Source organism: Gigantopelta aegis, chromosome 14 (genome assembly GCF_016097555.1).
Source record: "Gigantopelta aegis isolate Gae_Host chromosome 14, Gae_host_genome, whole genome shotgun sequence".
Classification (NCBI taxonomy): Eukaryota; Metazoa; Mollusca; class Gastropoda; order Neomphalida; family Peltospiridae; genus Gigantopelta; species Gigantopelta aegis.
In genome coordinates, this window is record NC_054712.1 from 38,890,181 (window position 1) to 38,908,581 (window position 18,401).

General features: G+C 37.2%; 1 protein-coding gene across 2 annotated transcripts in view; it reads right to left on the minus strand.

The window, feature by feature from the left end:
* Window positions 1-351: 351 nt before the first annotated feature.
* The window catches only part of LOC121388919 (SUMO-activating enzyme subunit 2-like), a 29,133-nt gene continuing 11,083 nt past the window's right edge, over window positions 352-18,401 (minus strand). The window contains exons 5-18 of one of the 2 annotated variants that reach the window (XM_041520461.1): window positions 18,151-18,251; window positions 15,106-15,227; window positions 14,255-14,322; window positions 13,554-13,678; window positions 12,662-12,761; window positions 12,129-12,271; window positions 10,560-10,653; window positions 9,111-9,223; window positions 8,574-8,729; window positions 8,172-8,226; window positions 6,510-6,548; window positions 5,665-5,770; window positions 3,271-3,401; window positions 352-2,870 (exon numbers count right to left, since the gene is read on the minus strand). In XM_041520461.1, coding sequence (XP_041376395.1) covers window positions 2,359-2,870; window positions 3,271-3,401; window positions 5,665-5,770; window positions 6,510-6,548; window positions 8,172-8,226; window positions 8,574-8,729; window positions 9,111-9,223; window positions 10,560-10,653; window positions 12,129-12,271; window positions 12,662-12,761; window positions 13,554-13,678; window positions 14,255-14,322; window positions 15,106-15,227; window positions 18,151-18,251 — 1,865 coding nt within the window. In that variant the 3' untranslated portion in view covers window positions 352-2,358. Of the gene's footprint in view, window positions 2,874-3,270; window positions 3,402-5,664; window positions 5,771-6,509; window positions 6,549-8,171; window positions 8,227-8,573; window positions 8,730-9,110; window positions 9,224-10,559; window positions 10,654-12,128; window positions 12,272-12,661; window positions 12,762-13,553; window positions 13,679-14,254; window positions 14,323-15,105; window positions 15,228-18,150; window positions 18,252-18,401 lie in introns of both variants that reach the window. The other variant, XM_041520460.1, reaches the window with a different exon arrangement.

The following is an 18,401-nucleotide window of genomic DNA, read 5'->3' on the forward strand; positions in this document are numbered from 1 at the left end:
TCCCATGCCTCGACTGGGATCCGAACCCCGTACCTACCAGCCTGTAGACCGATGGCCTGCCACGATGCCGGTAACTGATACATCAAAGGCAGTAGTATGTGCTATCAGATCTGTGGGATAGTGCATATAAAAGATCCATTGCTGCTAATCGAAAAGAGTAGCTCATGAAGTGGCGACAGCGGGTTTCCTCTCTCAATATCTGTGTGGTCCTTAACCATATGTCTGACGCCATATAACCGTCAATAAAATGTGGAGTGCGTCGTTAAATAAAACATTTCCTATATTCAATGCATTTCTGGTTATCCTAATATTTGTATTTGCTCAAATTTCATTTTATTTCCGAAAATAATGTTTTTAATACTAATGAAATTATTCGGGAGGTAAAATCCAGTTTGGGCTACTTACAAACACTGGGACGACTAGAAACACACTGGATATACAGACACTGACAGTCTAAACAAGAAAATATATTAAAGATGTAATTTTAGTAATCAGAAAGAAAGGGCTCTACTAGTGGGAAATATCTTAACAATGGGAGACAACTCAGAACATGCTCTGTAATGTTTCTGAAGACCGACACAACCACACGAATGTGAAATAAAACCTAACATAACAATTATAACAAATGTTGTTTATGTGCACTGTGTTATACAGTAACGATGATACAAGGACAGTTATTCATTGTATCGTGATTAGTAAAGTCTGGTCCCTCAGGTTAAATAGCTACAATCAGAGACATGTTCAGGAGGGTGAGAGACTGTGGTCACTCGCTAACCCAGTATTCGTTCCTAATGTTAGATGAATGTGATATGATAGAAGAGGAAGGTACCAGTCAAACTATTTGTGATCACTCGGCCTCCGGAACATGTCACTGTTAAAAAGGCTTTTGCCACATTGTGCAAATAAGGAACAAAGGAAATGTACATTTTTATCTGCAAGCAATCCCATTGTTTTATCTGCAAGCAATCCCAATGTATACAAATAAACAATTTACCAAAAAATTTCATGAAAAAATTATCCTAAATCAAGTAGGTGAAAAACAAATGTGCAAAAAAAAAGAAGGAAAAAAACAAGGACCCACACATTCATTTAAAAATAACAAATGTGCAACATGGTGGTTTGTGAGTTTCAATGACTCAGGAACTGTGCTCAATACTGTCTAGAAACAAGAATATTTTACATTTTGATTAATTTTATATTCAGCTAATTTTCATGCTTGTCTCCAATAAGGTTCAAGCACTGAACTGGGAACACACACACCTCAGCTTTCTGGACTGTCTGTCCAGGACAGTGGGTTAGCGGTAAGACAGAAGTCAGTGCAGTGTTCTTACGTCACAATGCTGATTTGTCACACCTTACTTTAAATGGGAGCTGGTGCTAGAATCTGAACTTGGTATCTGCCAACCCTCGATACTGACGGCTTAACCACTGAGGATGGAATTTTTCAAATAACAAGGCAAATCCCTGTATACCACATATACAGGTACACCTGATACCAACCACAGAATACTAGTCAGTTGATGTGGTTTACAATTCCCTATTAATCATAATGGTGCACTTACAGATTCATCTTATTTTCTTCCACACAGCAGAATAATATTTAGATTTTTAATTTATTTTTGTTCCATAATAAAAAATAAAGGTTTCACTTTGTTTTATGTTACTTATTAAATTTCTTTTCTTTCTATAGGCCTCCACAAATTGATGGTTTTGTTCGTATGTTGATTATACAACTTTATTGGGTATAACCAATTTACCATTCATATATAAAATATACTGAATGAGCAATGCGTTTCTTATTTTGGTTTTCCATTTTCAAAACAAAAAAAAAGATTATGAAAACCAAATCGGATTATGTATATTTTTATTTCGGCAAAACTCCCTGTCAGGTTACACTAATTTTTTATTTGTGGAGGCCTATCCTACACAACCTTGGAAATGAATTTACTGACACATAACTTGAATTTACTGACAGGTAACCTGAATGTACTGAATTTACTGACATGTAACCTATATGTACTGACATGTAATCTGAATGTACTGACAGGTAACCTGACTGTACTGACAGGTAACCTGACTGTACTGACAGGTAACCTGACTGTACTGACAGGTAACCTGACTGTACTGACAGGTAACCTGACTGTACTGACAGGTAACCTGAATGCACTGAAGGTAAACCTGACTGTACTGACAGGTAACCTGACTGTACTGACAGGTAACCTGACTGTACTGACAGGTAACCTGAATGTACTGACAGGTAACCTGAATGTACTGACAGGTAACCTGACTGTACTGACAGGTAATCTGAATGTACTGACAGGTAACCACTGTGAAGATGAACAAAACGATTACAGACTACTAATCGATCTCTATAACATCGTCTGGATTACCCAGACTCCCGTGTGCTGCTGACACTGGAATCACCGGTACAGGGTCGTCTTCGATCTCAATAACCTCCCCAGAGTCCATCGCAGCCTCAGTGTGTTGCTGATTATTCACTTTGGAAACCGACGGCTCTATCTCGATCACCTCCCCCGAGTCCACCATGATTTTGCTCTGTGGTTTCACTCCTTTCAGATATGTAGGCTCGATATCGATTTCTATGACATCATTGCTGTTGTCACTTTCATCCATCTTGGCCTTTTTCGACAAAGTTGAATCATTATCGCCAGTTTCGTCCACCTTTCTCTTCTTTCCTGTTGTCTTTTCCTCCGCGGCTGACTCAGTCGGAGTAACATCGTCATCCATCTCCTTTCTTTTGGCTGGTGGTTGTGTGTCTTCGGTTTCTTCGAGTTTTCTCTTCGTTGGTAACGATTCTTCTTCCGCTTCAACGTCTTCCTCTTCCATTATTACCAAATCATCGTCGTCATCTTCTGAAATAATGCAATGAATAGAATCTGACAATTCAACAACAACAACAAAAAAAAAAAATATTCAGTTATGAACTTTGGAAAAAAATCTGTAAAACTTTCCTGGGTTTTATAAAGTAGGGAGTTAAAGAATAAGAACAACAATACTTTCTGGGTAGAACTAAAAATAATCTCTATTTTTTGGGTGAAAATTCCATAATATTCCCTAGGGTACCTCTAGTATAATACCAAAAATATCAAGTATGGTAAGCACCACCTTTAAACAGATCCAAATATATACAGCGTCAATATGTAAATATTAATAAAAAAAAAAAAAAAAAAAAAAATATCAACAAAAATTAACAGGAATAATTTTTATGCAGAGGTTGAATTACAACAAACATAGATGGAAGTAACTTACTTTGTTGTTGCTTCTTTTGATCCACATCATTTGTTTTAGCATCACCCGAATCCCCATTTTCTCCTGACTTAGATTTCAAGTCTGATATATCACCAATTATTTCAAACTCTTGTTCGTCTTCAAATTTGTCACTGTAAACACAAAACAAATCTTTGATTTCTGCATCCTTTAAATGCAGTCATATGGTCTTTGACCAACTAACATGATTATTGCATGTGAATCTTCTAATATATATATACTCTTCAAAAGAAGAAACGCAAAACCACATTGTCGTAACATTTGGAGAATTGATTTAATTATTGAATGGTGAGTCCGATAATTACCAAATGTTGCAGGATTGTTCACAATTCACTCTAGTCCATTGTGAGTAAGTGATAGGACACACCACCAAGGTCAAGGTCATCTGGAGTCAATACCGGGTGTGGCCTCCGCGTGTGTTGACAACTGCCTGGCACCGCCTGCCCATTGAAGCAACCAGAGTACGGATGACGTCCCGGGGGATGGTGGCCCACTCGGCCTGCAAGGCTGCTGCCAGCTCGGGCAGGGTCTGGGGCTGTGGTTGTCGCTGTCGGAGGCGTCGGTCCAACTCGTCCCATAGATGCTCAATTGGGTTCAAATCCGGTGATATCGATGACCAAGGAAGGACATTAATGTTGTTGTTCTGTAGGAAAGCCGTTGTGAGACGTGCTGTGTGAGGCCTGGCGTTGTCATGTTGGAATACTGCGTTGGCGTTGGCCATAACTGGAACGATGTGTGGCCGGAGGATCTGGTCAATGCAGCCCTGTGCATTCAGGTTGCCCTGCACGTGGACCAGGTCAGTTCTGCCAGTGTGTGAGATGGCTGCCCACACCATGACACTACCCCCGCCGAATCTGTCCACTTCCTGCATGCAGTTTGCCGCATAACGTTCACCACGACGCCTATACACGCGACATCTTCCATCATGACGTCGGAGCAGAAATCGGGACTCGTCACTGAACCACACCTGTCTCCATCGCAGTTGAGGCCATTGTCGATGAATCTGGCACCACTGCAGTCGGAGTCGACGGTGTTGTGGTGTTAAGATGACACCTCGAACTGGACGTCTGGCTCGAATTCCTACCTCACGTAGGCGGTTCCGTACGGTCTGGTCGGATATCCTGCGCAAACCTGGTATTGCTGCGGCTGTGGAGGTGGCAGTAGTCAATCGTTCCCGAAGGTGGTGTACCCGGATGTAGCGGTCCTGCCCGGGGGTAGTGACCCGTGGTCGACCGGATCTAGGGAGGTCACGTGTTGATCCATGTTGCTGGTAACGGTCCCACAGTCTGGAGATGGTGCTTGGGGACACATGGAATGCCCTGGCAACGGCCGTTCTGGATTCGCCTGCGTCTAGTCGGCCGATGGCATTGTTTCTCTGCGGTTCACTGAGACGTGGCATGTCCTGGATTGTCAACTGTCGGCCAGATACAGAGGCCAGGCAAGCGAACACCCTGCACTTTTATACTGTCGGTGTTCATGTTGCACGTGCAGACAACGCACGTGCAGTGGTGACATGGTTTGCACGTGGCTGCGTTTTTGCGAATATTCACATTTTGGAACTTTATTTTACAATAGCTGCGTTTTATCGAATGTAACCGTGGGAATGTGTTTGGGACATGCAATGACCTTATATTCACAAAGCATGAACCGGTAGGAAACATAAAATCGGAGTTATAACCCATTTGTACCCTTTTGCGTTTCTTTTTTGGAAGAGTATATATACATGTGTATATATATTCATCTCATTGCCCCTTTTTTTTTCTCCTTTGAATTCCATCTAGTTTTTTTCCAATCTGGCAGAAGTAGTTCTGGTACTCACCAAATTTGCTAATTTTAATTTAATTTGGCAAAATAATTTTATTTACTGATTAATATTTTGTGGGAAAATTTAATTCAGGGCACTGTGCTTATAAAACTGTCAACAGTTTAATGACACCAGAAGCATGCCATTTGTATGAATTTGTCATGACGTTAAAGTCTCTGACTCTCCAGATGCTATTAAAGACTTGAGTCTAGACTGAGTATCACAATAATTCTATTTGAGGCACCAAACAGCTATAACAAGCCACACAATTTCAAATTTTTATGGGAGACATTTTTTCAATTCTGTGCCCTGTGATCATCAGAATCCATGGAAAACTATTTTTCAGTAATTGTGGTAATGGTGGATTCTGTCACATGATACTGATTAACAGACTTTTGGTTCTGTGATTTTGCTGACACATTACCGGAAACGATCGTTTTCGTGAGATCCTATGGCTTGCATAGTCTATAGTACACTGGAATGTAGCTAAACATTCTTGTCATTCCTTTACTGTAACAAAACAAAATTAATAAATGCATTATTTCTCTGCAACTGACAGTTACTATGCTTACACGTGTGCAATTATAACAACCAGCTCGTAGTTCTGTAGAAAGTCATCGCACTTTAACCGGGTTCCATTGTTAATTGCAAAGTCACTCAGCAATTTGTCCATATTTTCTAAAACAAAAATAATAATAACAATTTGACACAACTGGTCTAAACCAGGGCTTCTAGAAAAAAAAATTAAATCCACTAGGCATGGGATCAGTGATTTTAAAAATTGACTAGCCACGATTAAATATTCACTAGCCCTACTTTACTTCAAGTTAATACCATTTTACTAAATAATAGTAATAATTAGATATGTCACCTAAAGAGGGAGAAAGAGCTTAAAAACACTAACAATCTGGGTTGGGGTAGTGTCAGGATATTTATATTTACAAAATGGACTTAACTGCAACATTTGACCCCCCCCCCCCCCCCCAAAAAAAATAATTCACAAGCCATCTGACATGACAACAGTAGTCATTTACTAGCCCAACATTGAATATCACTAGCCATGGGAGTGGGGCCACCATAATCTAGAAGCCATGTCTGAAGATACTATGCTTAATAGTTTTAAACCTTTAATTTTTATGGGCTTATCTTTTCATGGTTGTGCTAAAACATACATTTCCTGGGGTACTTAAATTTGTGTTTCTAAAAGGTAGTCTCATAAATTGGTTTTACATGTATACATATTTTCATTGTGCTCTTAAATTCGTTAACTGCACAAATCCACGAACTGCAAGAAAATTAGCCTACCACAAACAAAAGTGATTTCACATTAAAATAATTGATAATTTTGTTTTCACATTTGTTTTGCATATCACTTACTAATAGTTACTTTTACAAATAAAATAGTGTCTTTATTTACCATCTGTTTCCCCTTCCTCACTGGACACCACGATGCTACCTAGAACAAAACAAAACATTCAACTGTGAATAATGGATTGACAAAACAAACTGACATGGGACTGATTTTGTCGGATACTGCTACATCTATTCCACTTACTTGTGACAAAAAATCTGGACTTTATTATAGATTAGGGAAATAGGAAATGTTTTATTTAATGACACACTTAACACATTTTATTTACGGTTATATGGCATCAGACATATGGTTAAGGACCACACAGATATTGAGAGAGGAAATCCGCTGTTGCCACTTCATGGGCTACTCTTTTCGATTAGCAGCAAGGGATCTTTTATATGCACCATCCCACAGACAGGATAGCACATACCACAGACTTTGATATACCAGTCGTGGTGCACTGGCTGGAACGAGAAATAGCCCAATGGGCCCACCGATGGGGATTGATTTATTAGAGATTAATTACATTGTTTTGGGGTGTGCTTAACATAGGTGAGTACTTCGAATCAGTAGCCTCCTACTTTGCAATCAGAAATATATTAAATACCCTGACTGAAACAAATTTAACTAGTGATATTGTATGAAATTAGGTAAAATATGACCAATATGTCCACTACCATACAATATTTGACATAAGCAAAAAACAAACAAACAGGTTTTTCTTTTTTTCTATGCATATCTAATACATACTGATAGAAAAACACATAAAGGAAGTCATTTAGGAACGAATTAATTAATAATTAATTACTTGAGTAGTTATGTTTGTATAAAATACAGAGATGTAATGTCAAGACTAAATGTTAGCACTGTGGGATTAACTGCCAGGCAGTAACAGGGTTAACTTCCTGACACTGTGGATGAGAGTTTTGGTATCACTCAATATTTTGTTTCTTTTATATGTCCTTTCCAACACGCATAATTTGTTGGTTGTAATTTTTAAATATTCTATCTGTATATATTTACTTTTTGTAAATGTACATTTACCACCGTCCCCTCCCCAAAAGCATATTTCATATCCACCCGTAACAAGAGTACCAGTGATGATGATCCTATATGAACTGATAATAAAGATATTCTCCGGAAACGAAATGTTTATGGACAGACAACACCATACCATAATATTGATAATATGACCCGACAAAGATGGGCGTATAAAAATGCTAAAAATGTTGAATCACATCTAATAAAATGATGTTTACTCTTTACTAAATATAATATATCAATGAAAGAAAGGAAGGAAGGAATATTTGCTTAACGACACCTCAGCACATCCTAAATTATGGCTCTTTGGTGTGTAACATATGGCTATATATATATCAATGGAAAAGAAAGAAATGTTTTATTTAAAGACACACTCAACACATTTTATTTACAGTTATATGGCATCAGAAATATGGTGAAAGGACCACACAGATAGTGAGAGAGGAAACCCGCTGTCGCCACTTCAGGGGCTACTCTTTTTCGATTAGCAGCAAGGGACCTTTTATATGCACTATCCCACAGAAAGGGTAGTACATACCACGGCCTTTGATATACCAGTCATGGTGCAGAAATAGCCCAATGGGGATCGATCCCAGACCGACTGCGCATCAAGCGAGTGCTTTACCACTGGGCTATGTCCCGCCACCATATATATCACTGGAGAAAGAAAAATAATTTACCAACCTGTTCCTTCAATCTCCACATCTGGAGCAACCATGTTCAGTTCACTCTTGAGAATCTGGTGATGGAAATATTAAACTGAACATCAGAACGAAAACAATGCACCAAGTTTATAACAGTATTCGACTGAATTATTTGATTTAACTTGAATGGTCTTGAAGAAAACGATTATTTTATAGTATTATATGATACAAGTAACTTACTTCCAGTTATATTATGTTAAGGAGAAAATAACAATTATATTATTGTGAAAACAAAATAATTAAATGAAATTATGTTTGTCAACATTAATCCATTTTCTACTATTTTACTCAATTCTTCACTAGTTAATTTCTTCTAAGACCTCAAGAGCCAGTTACTACCACAGCATAACAATTCAGCCCCAAAAGGTAGTAACAGGTTTACCTTCTCCTCAAAATACTTGACAGTAATCTTGTTGGTGTTGAGAGCGACAGTGACCTCAGGCTTAGAAGAACACACGTAACACTTGGGGTTCGGTTTATCCAATTCACACGGAATCAGCAACTTTTTTCTAGGGTTCGGCTGTCTATTTAAGTAAACCTGCAAGCATCAAAAAGTCATTTTATAACTATCTAAGACATTTCAATAAAAGAACTGCTTCAGCTTTGCAATAGCAAAACAAAGCAAATAAATAAAAATCTAATAAATATGTGAAAAACAAATACATTAATTAAATAGCCACTGACTCAAGTTCCCGAGATATCTATTATTTATGTTCTACATCAAATGTAGTAGGAGCTACAACAAATGCCAATACAACCAGAAAACAATTGGGACTATCAAATTTTTTAATTTAACCAAAACATATAGTTTAAGAATGAGTAATTTAATGGTCAGAAAAGCTGTAACAGCCTAAATATTTTACACTGCCAAACAGCCTTAGTCGGTGCCTCTAAGACGACACTATAATCAGACACTCACCGCTCTACACTGGTCAATACGGCCGGCTAGGATCTTCAAACCTTCCATGACAAGCAGACCAGCGATTATTGCATTAGTCGTTGCTATAGCCGGGATGATGTTACCTGCCATGGCTAAAACAAAAACACACACAAAACCCAATTAATAAATGAATTTGGATTCTATCTAAAATACTTTTAACATCACATTATTGAATGTTTATTATGTATTCCAAACCATCATGCTGTTTAGATCACTTGTTCCTGATATCATGTAATAATAAAATTTCCCCATAACATTAATTACAATTTAACGTCACCCAATTGGTCCAGCTGTACCAATGCAGGTTTGTTAATTTAACGATGAACGTGAAAATAACCTCGTCAGGGAACGTCATAACTGATGATGTAACTTTATATTGGTACTGTGTCTTACTGAGCTTTATTGTTTAAGAATAAAAACTCAAAAACTCAAAATCAATATGCTATTACAGGCTTTTAGTGTTATTAGTGAGCATGTTTCAAATTTAATCATAAGGATTGTCTGTTATTTCTTTTAGTGTTGTTAGTGAGCATGTTTCAAATTTAATCATAAGGATTGTCTGTTATTTCTTTTAGTGTTGTTAGTGAGCATGTTTCAAATTTAATCATAAGGATTGTCTGTTATTTCTTTTAGTGTTGTTAGTGAGCATGTTTCAAATTTAATCATAAGGATTGTCTGTTATTTCTTTTAGTGTTGTTAGTGAGCATGTTTCAAATTTAATCATAAGGATTGTCTGTTATTTCTTTTAGTGTTATTAGTGAGCATGTTTCAAATTTAATCATAAGAATTGTCTGTTATTTCTTTTAGTGTTGTTAGTATGTTTCAAATTTAATCATAAGGAGTGTCTGTTATTTCTTTTAGTGTTGTTTGTGAGTATGTTTCAAATTTAATCATAAGGATTGTCTGTTATTTCTTTTAGTGTTGTTAGTGAGCATGTTTCAAATTTAATCATAAGGATTGTCTGTTATTTCTTTTAGTGTTGTTAGTGAGCATGTTTCAAATTTAATCATAAGGATTGTCTGTTATTTCTTTTAGTGTTGTTAGTGAGTATGTTTCAAATTTAATCATAAGGATTGTCTGTTATTTCTTTTCCCTTCACTGGGGTACGAATAATAAAAATAAAAAAACATCAGCAAAGTTATAAGTGAACGCCTTTTTTTGGTTCATACTTTGACATATGAAAAAGAAATATCAGACAATCCTTAATTATAGCGGAAATATACAGTTAACACCACAAAAGAAACACAAATCAAAGTTATGGTTGAAAATCTTAAATTCTAGAAAATGCTAAAAGGTATACGAACCTGAAATTTTCCTAAATTTCAACACATGTTAAAAACCTTCTGAAAAAATGTTATTTTATTTTTTAGCTGAAAATAATATTTGTATTTTTTTGTGTGTACAGTTTAGTTGAAAATGGTCACTTACATTTAATATCGAAGCGAGACTTAAGCGGAATACCAAAGATGTGAGCCCTGATGTTGGCGACACACGTCACAAAATTCATGGCCACGTCATCATCCTAATAAAAAAATAATTTCATAGTATTAAAACATCAGTCTAATAACAAAACAATTTCATATAGTATTAAAACACCATCCTAATAACACAGAACAATTTCACATACTATTAAAACAAAACACATTCTCTAATGCATAAATAATGAACAAGTATTCTGAGAATCCTGCTAAAGCAATACATGTCCCCTACTGCATCCAACAGATTTTCTTCTCCTATATTCAGGAAAAAGAGGTAAATTGCCATGAAGGGTAAACTTAATCTGTAACAGTGTATAACAAAGCTATATACAAAATTTCATTTCAATATCTTGAGGCATTGTAAAACAAATTTCATATATCGTAAGTTCAAGGGCCATAACTCTGTGCAAAAAGGATACATTGCCATGAAAATCAAACTTGATCTGTAACAGAACATGATAAAGCTATACACCAAATTTCAGCTCAATATCTTGAGGCATTGCCAAACAAATCCGGAAAACAAATTTGCATATCTCATAAGTTCAAGGGATATAATTCTGTGTTAAAAAGGTAAATCGACATGAAAGTTACACTTGATCTGTAACAGTACATAATAAAGCTATATATAAAATTTCAATATTTTAAGGTACTGTGACAGACAAGACAGAAATGATAGTCCACTGGGTTACATCCTCCCCACTCCTCCATGTAATAATACCCCCCCCCCCCCCCAATACTGAAAAATTAAAGTTTGTTTTGTTTAACAACACCATTGATTTATCAATCAGGGGCCACTGACTGTCCCATCATTTAGTAATTTTGACAATCTTTAGGAGGAAACCCACTTCGTTTTTCAATTAGTAGCAAGGGATCTTTTAAATGAACCATCCCACATTCCACAGAGAGGATAGCACATATCACTGCCTCTGATATACCACTTGCGATACACTGGCTGGAACAAGAAATTTCCCGATGGGCCCCATCATCAGGGATCGAACCTAGACCAACCGTGCGTCAGGCGAACTCTTTACCACCAAGTTAAGTCCCACCCATGGGATCTTTTATATGCACCATCCCACAGACAGGATAGCACATACCATGGTCTTTGATATACCAGTCGTGGTGCACTGGTTGGGAAGTAGGAAATATTTTATTTATCGACGCACTCAACACATTTTATTTACAGTTATATGGCATCAGACATATCGTAAAGGACCACACAAATATTGAGAGGAAACCTGCTGTCACCACTTCATGGGTTACTCTTTTCGATTAGCAGCAAGGGATCTTTTATATGCACCATCCCACAGACAGGATAAGACATACCACAGCCTTTGATATACCAGTGCACTGGCCGGAGCAAAAATAGCCCAATGAGCCCACTGACGGGGATCGATCCCAGACCGACCACGCATCAAGCGAACGCTTTACCACTGGGCTACGTCCCGCCCACACACTGGTTGGGATGAGAACCTGTAATGAAGCCACAATACAGTGAACATGGCATTGCACTGTTTACCTTGTCCCAGATGAGCATGCCGCCGTCCCCTTGCTGAAGAAACTGGCTCTTGAGTTCGGCCAGACACTTGCTGAACGTACTGCCACACTCCTTCACTGTCCAGATCTGCTGGTCTCTCATGCAGCTCACCTCACCGGCAGTTCCTGAAGAACAGCAGCAGCAGCAGTGGTAGATAAAGAAAGGAAAATCAGTGTGCTGTCTCTTAATTCATTGTAACACCAGGGCTAGCTATGGCACTGGCACTTGCCAAATTCGCCAATCGTCAATTTTATTTTAATTTGGTGAAATTATTTCATGTAACAGTTGACAATCTGTGACAAAAATAACTGTATTTCTCCACCTTTTGTTTGTTTAGTTCAATAGTTCATTTGTCGGAATTTTCTGCTCACCTAGACCTAACCCTTGAAGGTAGGAAGGAAATGTTTTATTTAATGACGCACTCAACACATTTTATTTTACGGTTATATGGCTTCAGACACATGGTTACGGACCACACCGATATTTAGAGAGGAAACCCTTTAAAAGTAGACTACCTGTATCCGGCAGTTTGTCCCAATCAAGTGGCTCCGGTGACCTGCGCTTCTTCCATAGTGTCTCCATTGACAACAAGTACTTGATGTCATCTCGAAATAACTACAAATACAAAATAATAAAACTAACAAATACTTAATGTCATCTCGAAATAACTACAACAAATCACATGCATCCAAACCTTTTTAAAAACTTGAATACATCATAAGAGTTATACTGTAAATAAAAAAGTATCCAAACCTCATTAAATATAAGAGTTATACGACTGCAAATCACAAGTATCCAAACCTTATTAAATACTTTAATACATCATAAGAGTTATATGACTGCAAATCACAAGTATCCAAACCTTATTAAATACTTTAATGCATCATAAGAGTTACACAACTGTAAATCACAAGTATCCAAATCTTATTAAATACTTTAATACATCATAAGAGTTATACGACTGTAAATCACAAGTATCCAAATCTTATTAAATACTTTAATACATCATAAGAGTTACACAACTGTAAATCACAAGTATTCAAATCTTATTAAATACTTTAATACATCATAAGAGTTATACGACTGTAAATCACAAGTATCCAAACCTTATTAAATACTTTAATACATCATAAGAGCTATATGACTGTAAATCACAAACATCCAAACCTTATTAAATACTTTAATACATCATAAGAGTTATGCGACTGTAAATAACATGTATCCAAACCTTATTACTTTAATACATCATAAGAGTTATGAGACTGTAAATCACAAGTATCCAAACTTTATTAAATACTTTAATACATAATAAGAGTTAAACGACTGTAAATCACAAACATCCAAACTTTATTAAATACTTTAATACATCATAAGAGTTATACGACTGTAAATCACAAACATCCAAACCTTATTAAATATTTTCTGTGGATCGTGCCCAGTCTCCATAGCCCACGCCCTTGTCGACTTCCTCTCAATACCTCCAACCTTGTCATCCTTGGCACTAGTTTTCAAAGCTGAATCCCCAGCCTCCGCTGAATGAAAACATCACAAGAACTTTATATCATTATTTTACTACATATACATGCATGTCATAATCAAAGACATATTGGAGTATTTGGAGCTCCTAGGCAACAAATAATATAGGCACTCCCCCACACACACCCCCACCCCCAAGGGGCAGGACGTAGCCCTGTGGTAAAGCATTCGCTTGATGTGCAGTCGGTCTGGGATCTATCCCTGTCAGTGGACCCATTGGGCTATTTCTTGTTCCAGCCAGTGCTCCACAATTGGTGTAACAAAGGCCGTTGCATGTACTATCCTGTCTGTGGGATGGTGCATATAAAAGATGCTGCTAATCGAAAAGAGTAGCCTTCCTTCCTTCTAATGCCCACACACACCATTCATGACTCCAAAACCACAATAAAGAATAGATTCTACTAGGCTACTCGGGGAGGGGAGGGTGGGGAGATGAGGCAGATGAATCTGGCATAAAGAGCTAGTAGGTTCTAATTATAAAATGTTGCTGCCCCCAAACTTTTGGCGCCCTAGGCCTGGGCCAGTTCCGAGAGCTAGTGGATTTGCCGAACCATGCTTTTTTTTTTTCTCACCTGTCAGTTCTGGATCCTCTGTGTCTGGTGACACTTCTTGGTCTGGGTCCTCCTCTCCAAACAACTGGCTGCAATTATACAAATTTATTACACAGCAGTGGAAGATATTGCTCATGTCATAACAATCACTCAATATTTAACTAGTGTAATATCGGCGTGACATAGATCACATGCTGACCCAATTCGTAGACAAATAATGTGTAGTAGGTCTTGACATCTGCTTATTTCGGTGTTGCAGTTTGTTTGTAGTTGTTTTGTAATAAATAAAATACTAAACTAACTTGCCTGTCATACCATTTTCATGAAACTTTTGAACAGTGTTGGTATCTGACTCGCTTTCGCTCGTCAGATACCAAAACTGTTCACTCATTTCATAAAAAGTATATGATTCTATATGTACACCCCTAGTAACAGTCAGCTAAGTCAGATGCTTCAGAAAATCAATCCGTCAAAAGTGCTGGGATAACACAACCACTTGCCAAATTCACCAACTGTAAATGTCATTTTAATATGTCCAAATTTATTTTAAATTAGTAATTCTTATTTTAATTTGGCAAATTTAATTAAGTTTTTAAATTGGTAAACTTTAAGTTGATTTGGTAAAATTATGTTTTGTAACAGCATTTTATTTTCAACCCCCCCACCCCCCACCCTTACACCATCCCTCAGGCTATTGCTAGTTTTTTTAATTTTCAAAATTGATACATTTTCTCCTCACCCAGAGCTAACCCTGCAATGTTTTGATGGAAACATTATTGTCGTATTGTTCACGACTAACTCCAAAATCTGGAAATCAGCATATTATATATTGTGTTTTATATATAAAGAGTTTTTAATGATGTCAGACTCACTTGAACAGATGTTTGGCCCACACCACACAGTGTATCGGTTCGGACGGAGTGTTTCTAATGGTGCAGCCCGGAAATGTTTTCTGGGTGGGTTTCGGCTGACATTCATAACACTCTGTGACACCCTGAAAACAAGATGGATGTTTTAACACGGACTCAGTCTGTGCTGAAAATTCACAATACTAGCATCTGATCTGCGTAGAATCTTTACACAACAATGCAGTGTTCGACAAATGTTTGAGAAAGTCTCCAGCCCTCACAGAATCTTTGGCCAGTGCCCTTTATGTCTGTTAATAGTGTTATACACATCAAGCAATATGTTAGTAGTGACCTCAATCCGATTAAAATTAGCTCTACTGGTCTACCAGTAGATCTAACAGCATTGCGTGGACTCCCATGTCTATGTGACATTTCATCTATAAATAACAATTTAAATATCAAACAATTACACTTCGCCTTTTATAGTGTTATTCGGGAGCATACAAATTATAAAAATATCGGGTGAGACTATTTATGCAATAGGTGAACTTGTTGGTCATATTTTAACATTAAAAAATAGGGGGAAAAGTGCAGTAATAAACTCTGGATTGCATACTAGTATAAATAGATTTTATGGCTATACCATGACAGGTTTTTTTTCTTCTTGAAATAAATTTTATATAAAATTTATATTGAAATTAGTTTCAGGCATACTTCGTAATTCACCCGAATAATTTTTTCGTATACCCTCGGCATAATCCTAAATGTTTTCAAATTCTTTTCAAATCACTGGCATGATTTTGCAAGTAAGGTTTTGATTGGTCGTATGAAAGGTCAACTAGACATAAGCTCCAACGGGGTGCTGTTAGATCCACAGGTAATAGTAATTAACCAGTGGAGCTAATTTTAATTTGATTGTAGTGACCTTCCAATTCTAGAAGGATCGGTGATAGAAATAAGCAGAAACCTTCACTAGTCCACTGGACAAATATATCCAGAAATCAACTTGTCCAAATAAATGTGTTATTCAACTACAAAGACCATGTTTTCATTGCTCAAAATTAAACCGTATTGAACATTTTGACTTGTCCACCGGATAACAAGCAAGGTACATTTTTGTTGTCCGATCAGTTATTTACTTGTCAGGACAAACAGACAAGCGCTTATTTCAAACGCTGAGTATGGATATGTTGCACAGTGGTACAGTGGTAATCTAATGTAACATGGATTGTAGGACTGAAAGATCCCAGATGGATCCAAATGTTGAGTTTTTACCTCATCCCAGCCAATGAACCATGGTATATCAAGGTCATATGATTAATGTGCATGTTCAGAACAAGCTGTTGTAGCACACACTGGTATATCAAGGTCATATGATTAATGTGCATGTTCAGAACAAGCTGTTGTAGCACACACTGGTATATCAAGGTCATATGATTAATGTGCATGTTCAGAACAAGCTGTTGTAGCACACACACCGGTATATCAAGGTCATATGATTAATGTGCATGTTCAGAACAAGTTGTTGTAGCACACACTGGTATATCAAGGTCATATGATTAATGTGCATGTTCAGAACAAGCTGTTGTAGCACACACTGGTATATCAAGGTCATATGATTAATGTGCATGTTCAGAACAAGCTGTTGTAGCACACACACTGGTATATCAAGGTCATATGATTAATGTGCATGTTCAGAACAAGCTGTTGTAGCACACACACTGGTATATCAAGGTCATATGATTAATGTGCATGTTCAGAACAAGCTGTTGTAGCACACACACCGGTATATCAAGGTCATATGATTAATGTGCATGTTCAGAACAAGCTGTTGTAGCACACACCGGTATATCAAAGTCATATGATTAATGTGCATGTTCAGAACAAGCTGTTGTAGCACACACTGGTACATCAAGGTCATATGATTAATGTGCATGTTCAGAACAAGCTGTTGTAGCACACACACTGGTATATCAAGGTCATATGATTAATGTGCATGTTCAGAACAAGCTGTTGTAGCACACACTGGTACATCAAGGTCATATGATTAATGTGCATGTTCAGAACAAGCTGTTGTAGCACACACACCAGTATATCAAGGTCATATGATTAATGTGCATGTTCAGAACAAGCTGTTGTAGCACACACACCAGTATATCAAGGTCATATGATTAATGTGCATGTTCAGAACAAGCTGTTGTAGCACACACACACCGGTATATCAAGGTCATATGATTAATGTGCATGTTCAGAACAAGCTGTTGTAACACACACACACCGGTATATCAAGGTCATATGATTAATGTGCATATTCAGAACAAGCTGTTGTAGCACACACGGGTATATCAAAGTCATATGATTAATGTGCATGTTCAGAACAAGCTGTTGTAGCACACACACCGGTATATCAAGGTCATATGATTAATGTGCATGTTCAGAACAAGCTGTTGTAGCACACACCGGTATATCAAAGTCATATGATTAATGTGCATGTTCAGAACAAGCTGTTGTAGCACACACACCGGTATATCAAGGTCATATGATTAATGTGCATGTTCAGAACAAGCTGTTGTAGCACACACACCGGTATATCAAGGTCATATGATTAATGTGCATGTTCAGAACAAGCTGTTGTAGCACACACCGGTATATCAAAGTCATATGATTAATGTGCATGTTCAGAACAAGCTGTTGTAGCACACACCGGTACATCAAGGTCATTTGATTAATGTGCATGTTCAGAACAAGCTGTTGTAGCACACACTGGTACATCAAAGGCCATGGTCAATTATACGTGGAAACAGATCAAATTTAAACAAACATCTGGACAGACTATTTATTCCTAATGAAGAAGGAATTTATTTATTTAACTAATAGAATATCTCTAAACTTTAATAAAAGATTTTCAAATATCATGTATACCAAATGATTTTGTTTCATATTATAAATAGCAGGGCAATGTTAATTGATTTTATGGACGATAAAAAATTATGTTCGATTCCTGTTAATATCCACAGCAATTTTAAAAACCACAGTACTTAAGGAGAGCAACATTTTGTACTAACTTACCTTCTTAATGACTGTGACCTGTCCCAGATAACCCGCGGACCCACTCTCGATTAATGGAATGTCTGCCGCCAAACACATCCTGTTCACATGGTTACGAGCAGCTACGGAAACAAAAACATTATGTTAGTTTTAAATAACAGTCTACATGAATCTCACTGAGGTGAATGAAGAAATAATGTCCATGTAGTGTTACAAAATAATTTTAAATCACAGTGACTCTAAAATAGCTTATTTCCTTTCATTATACCAGA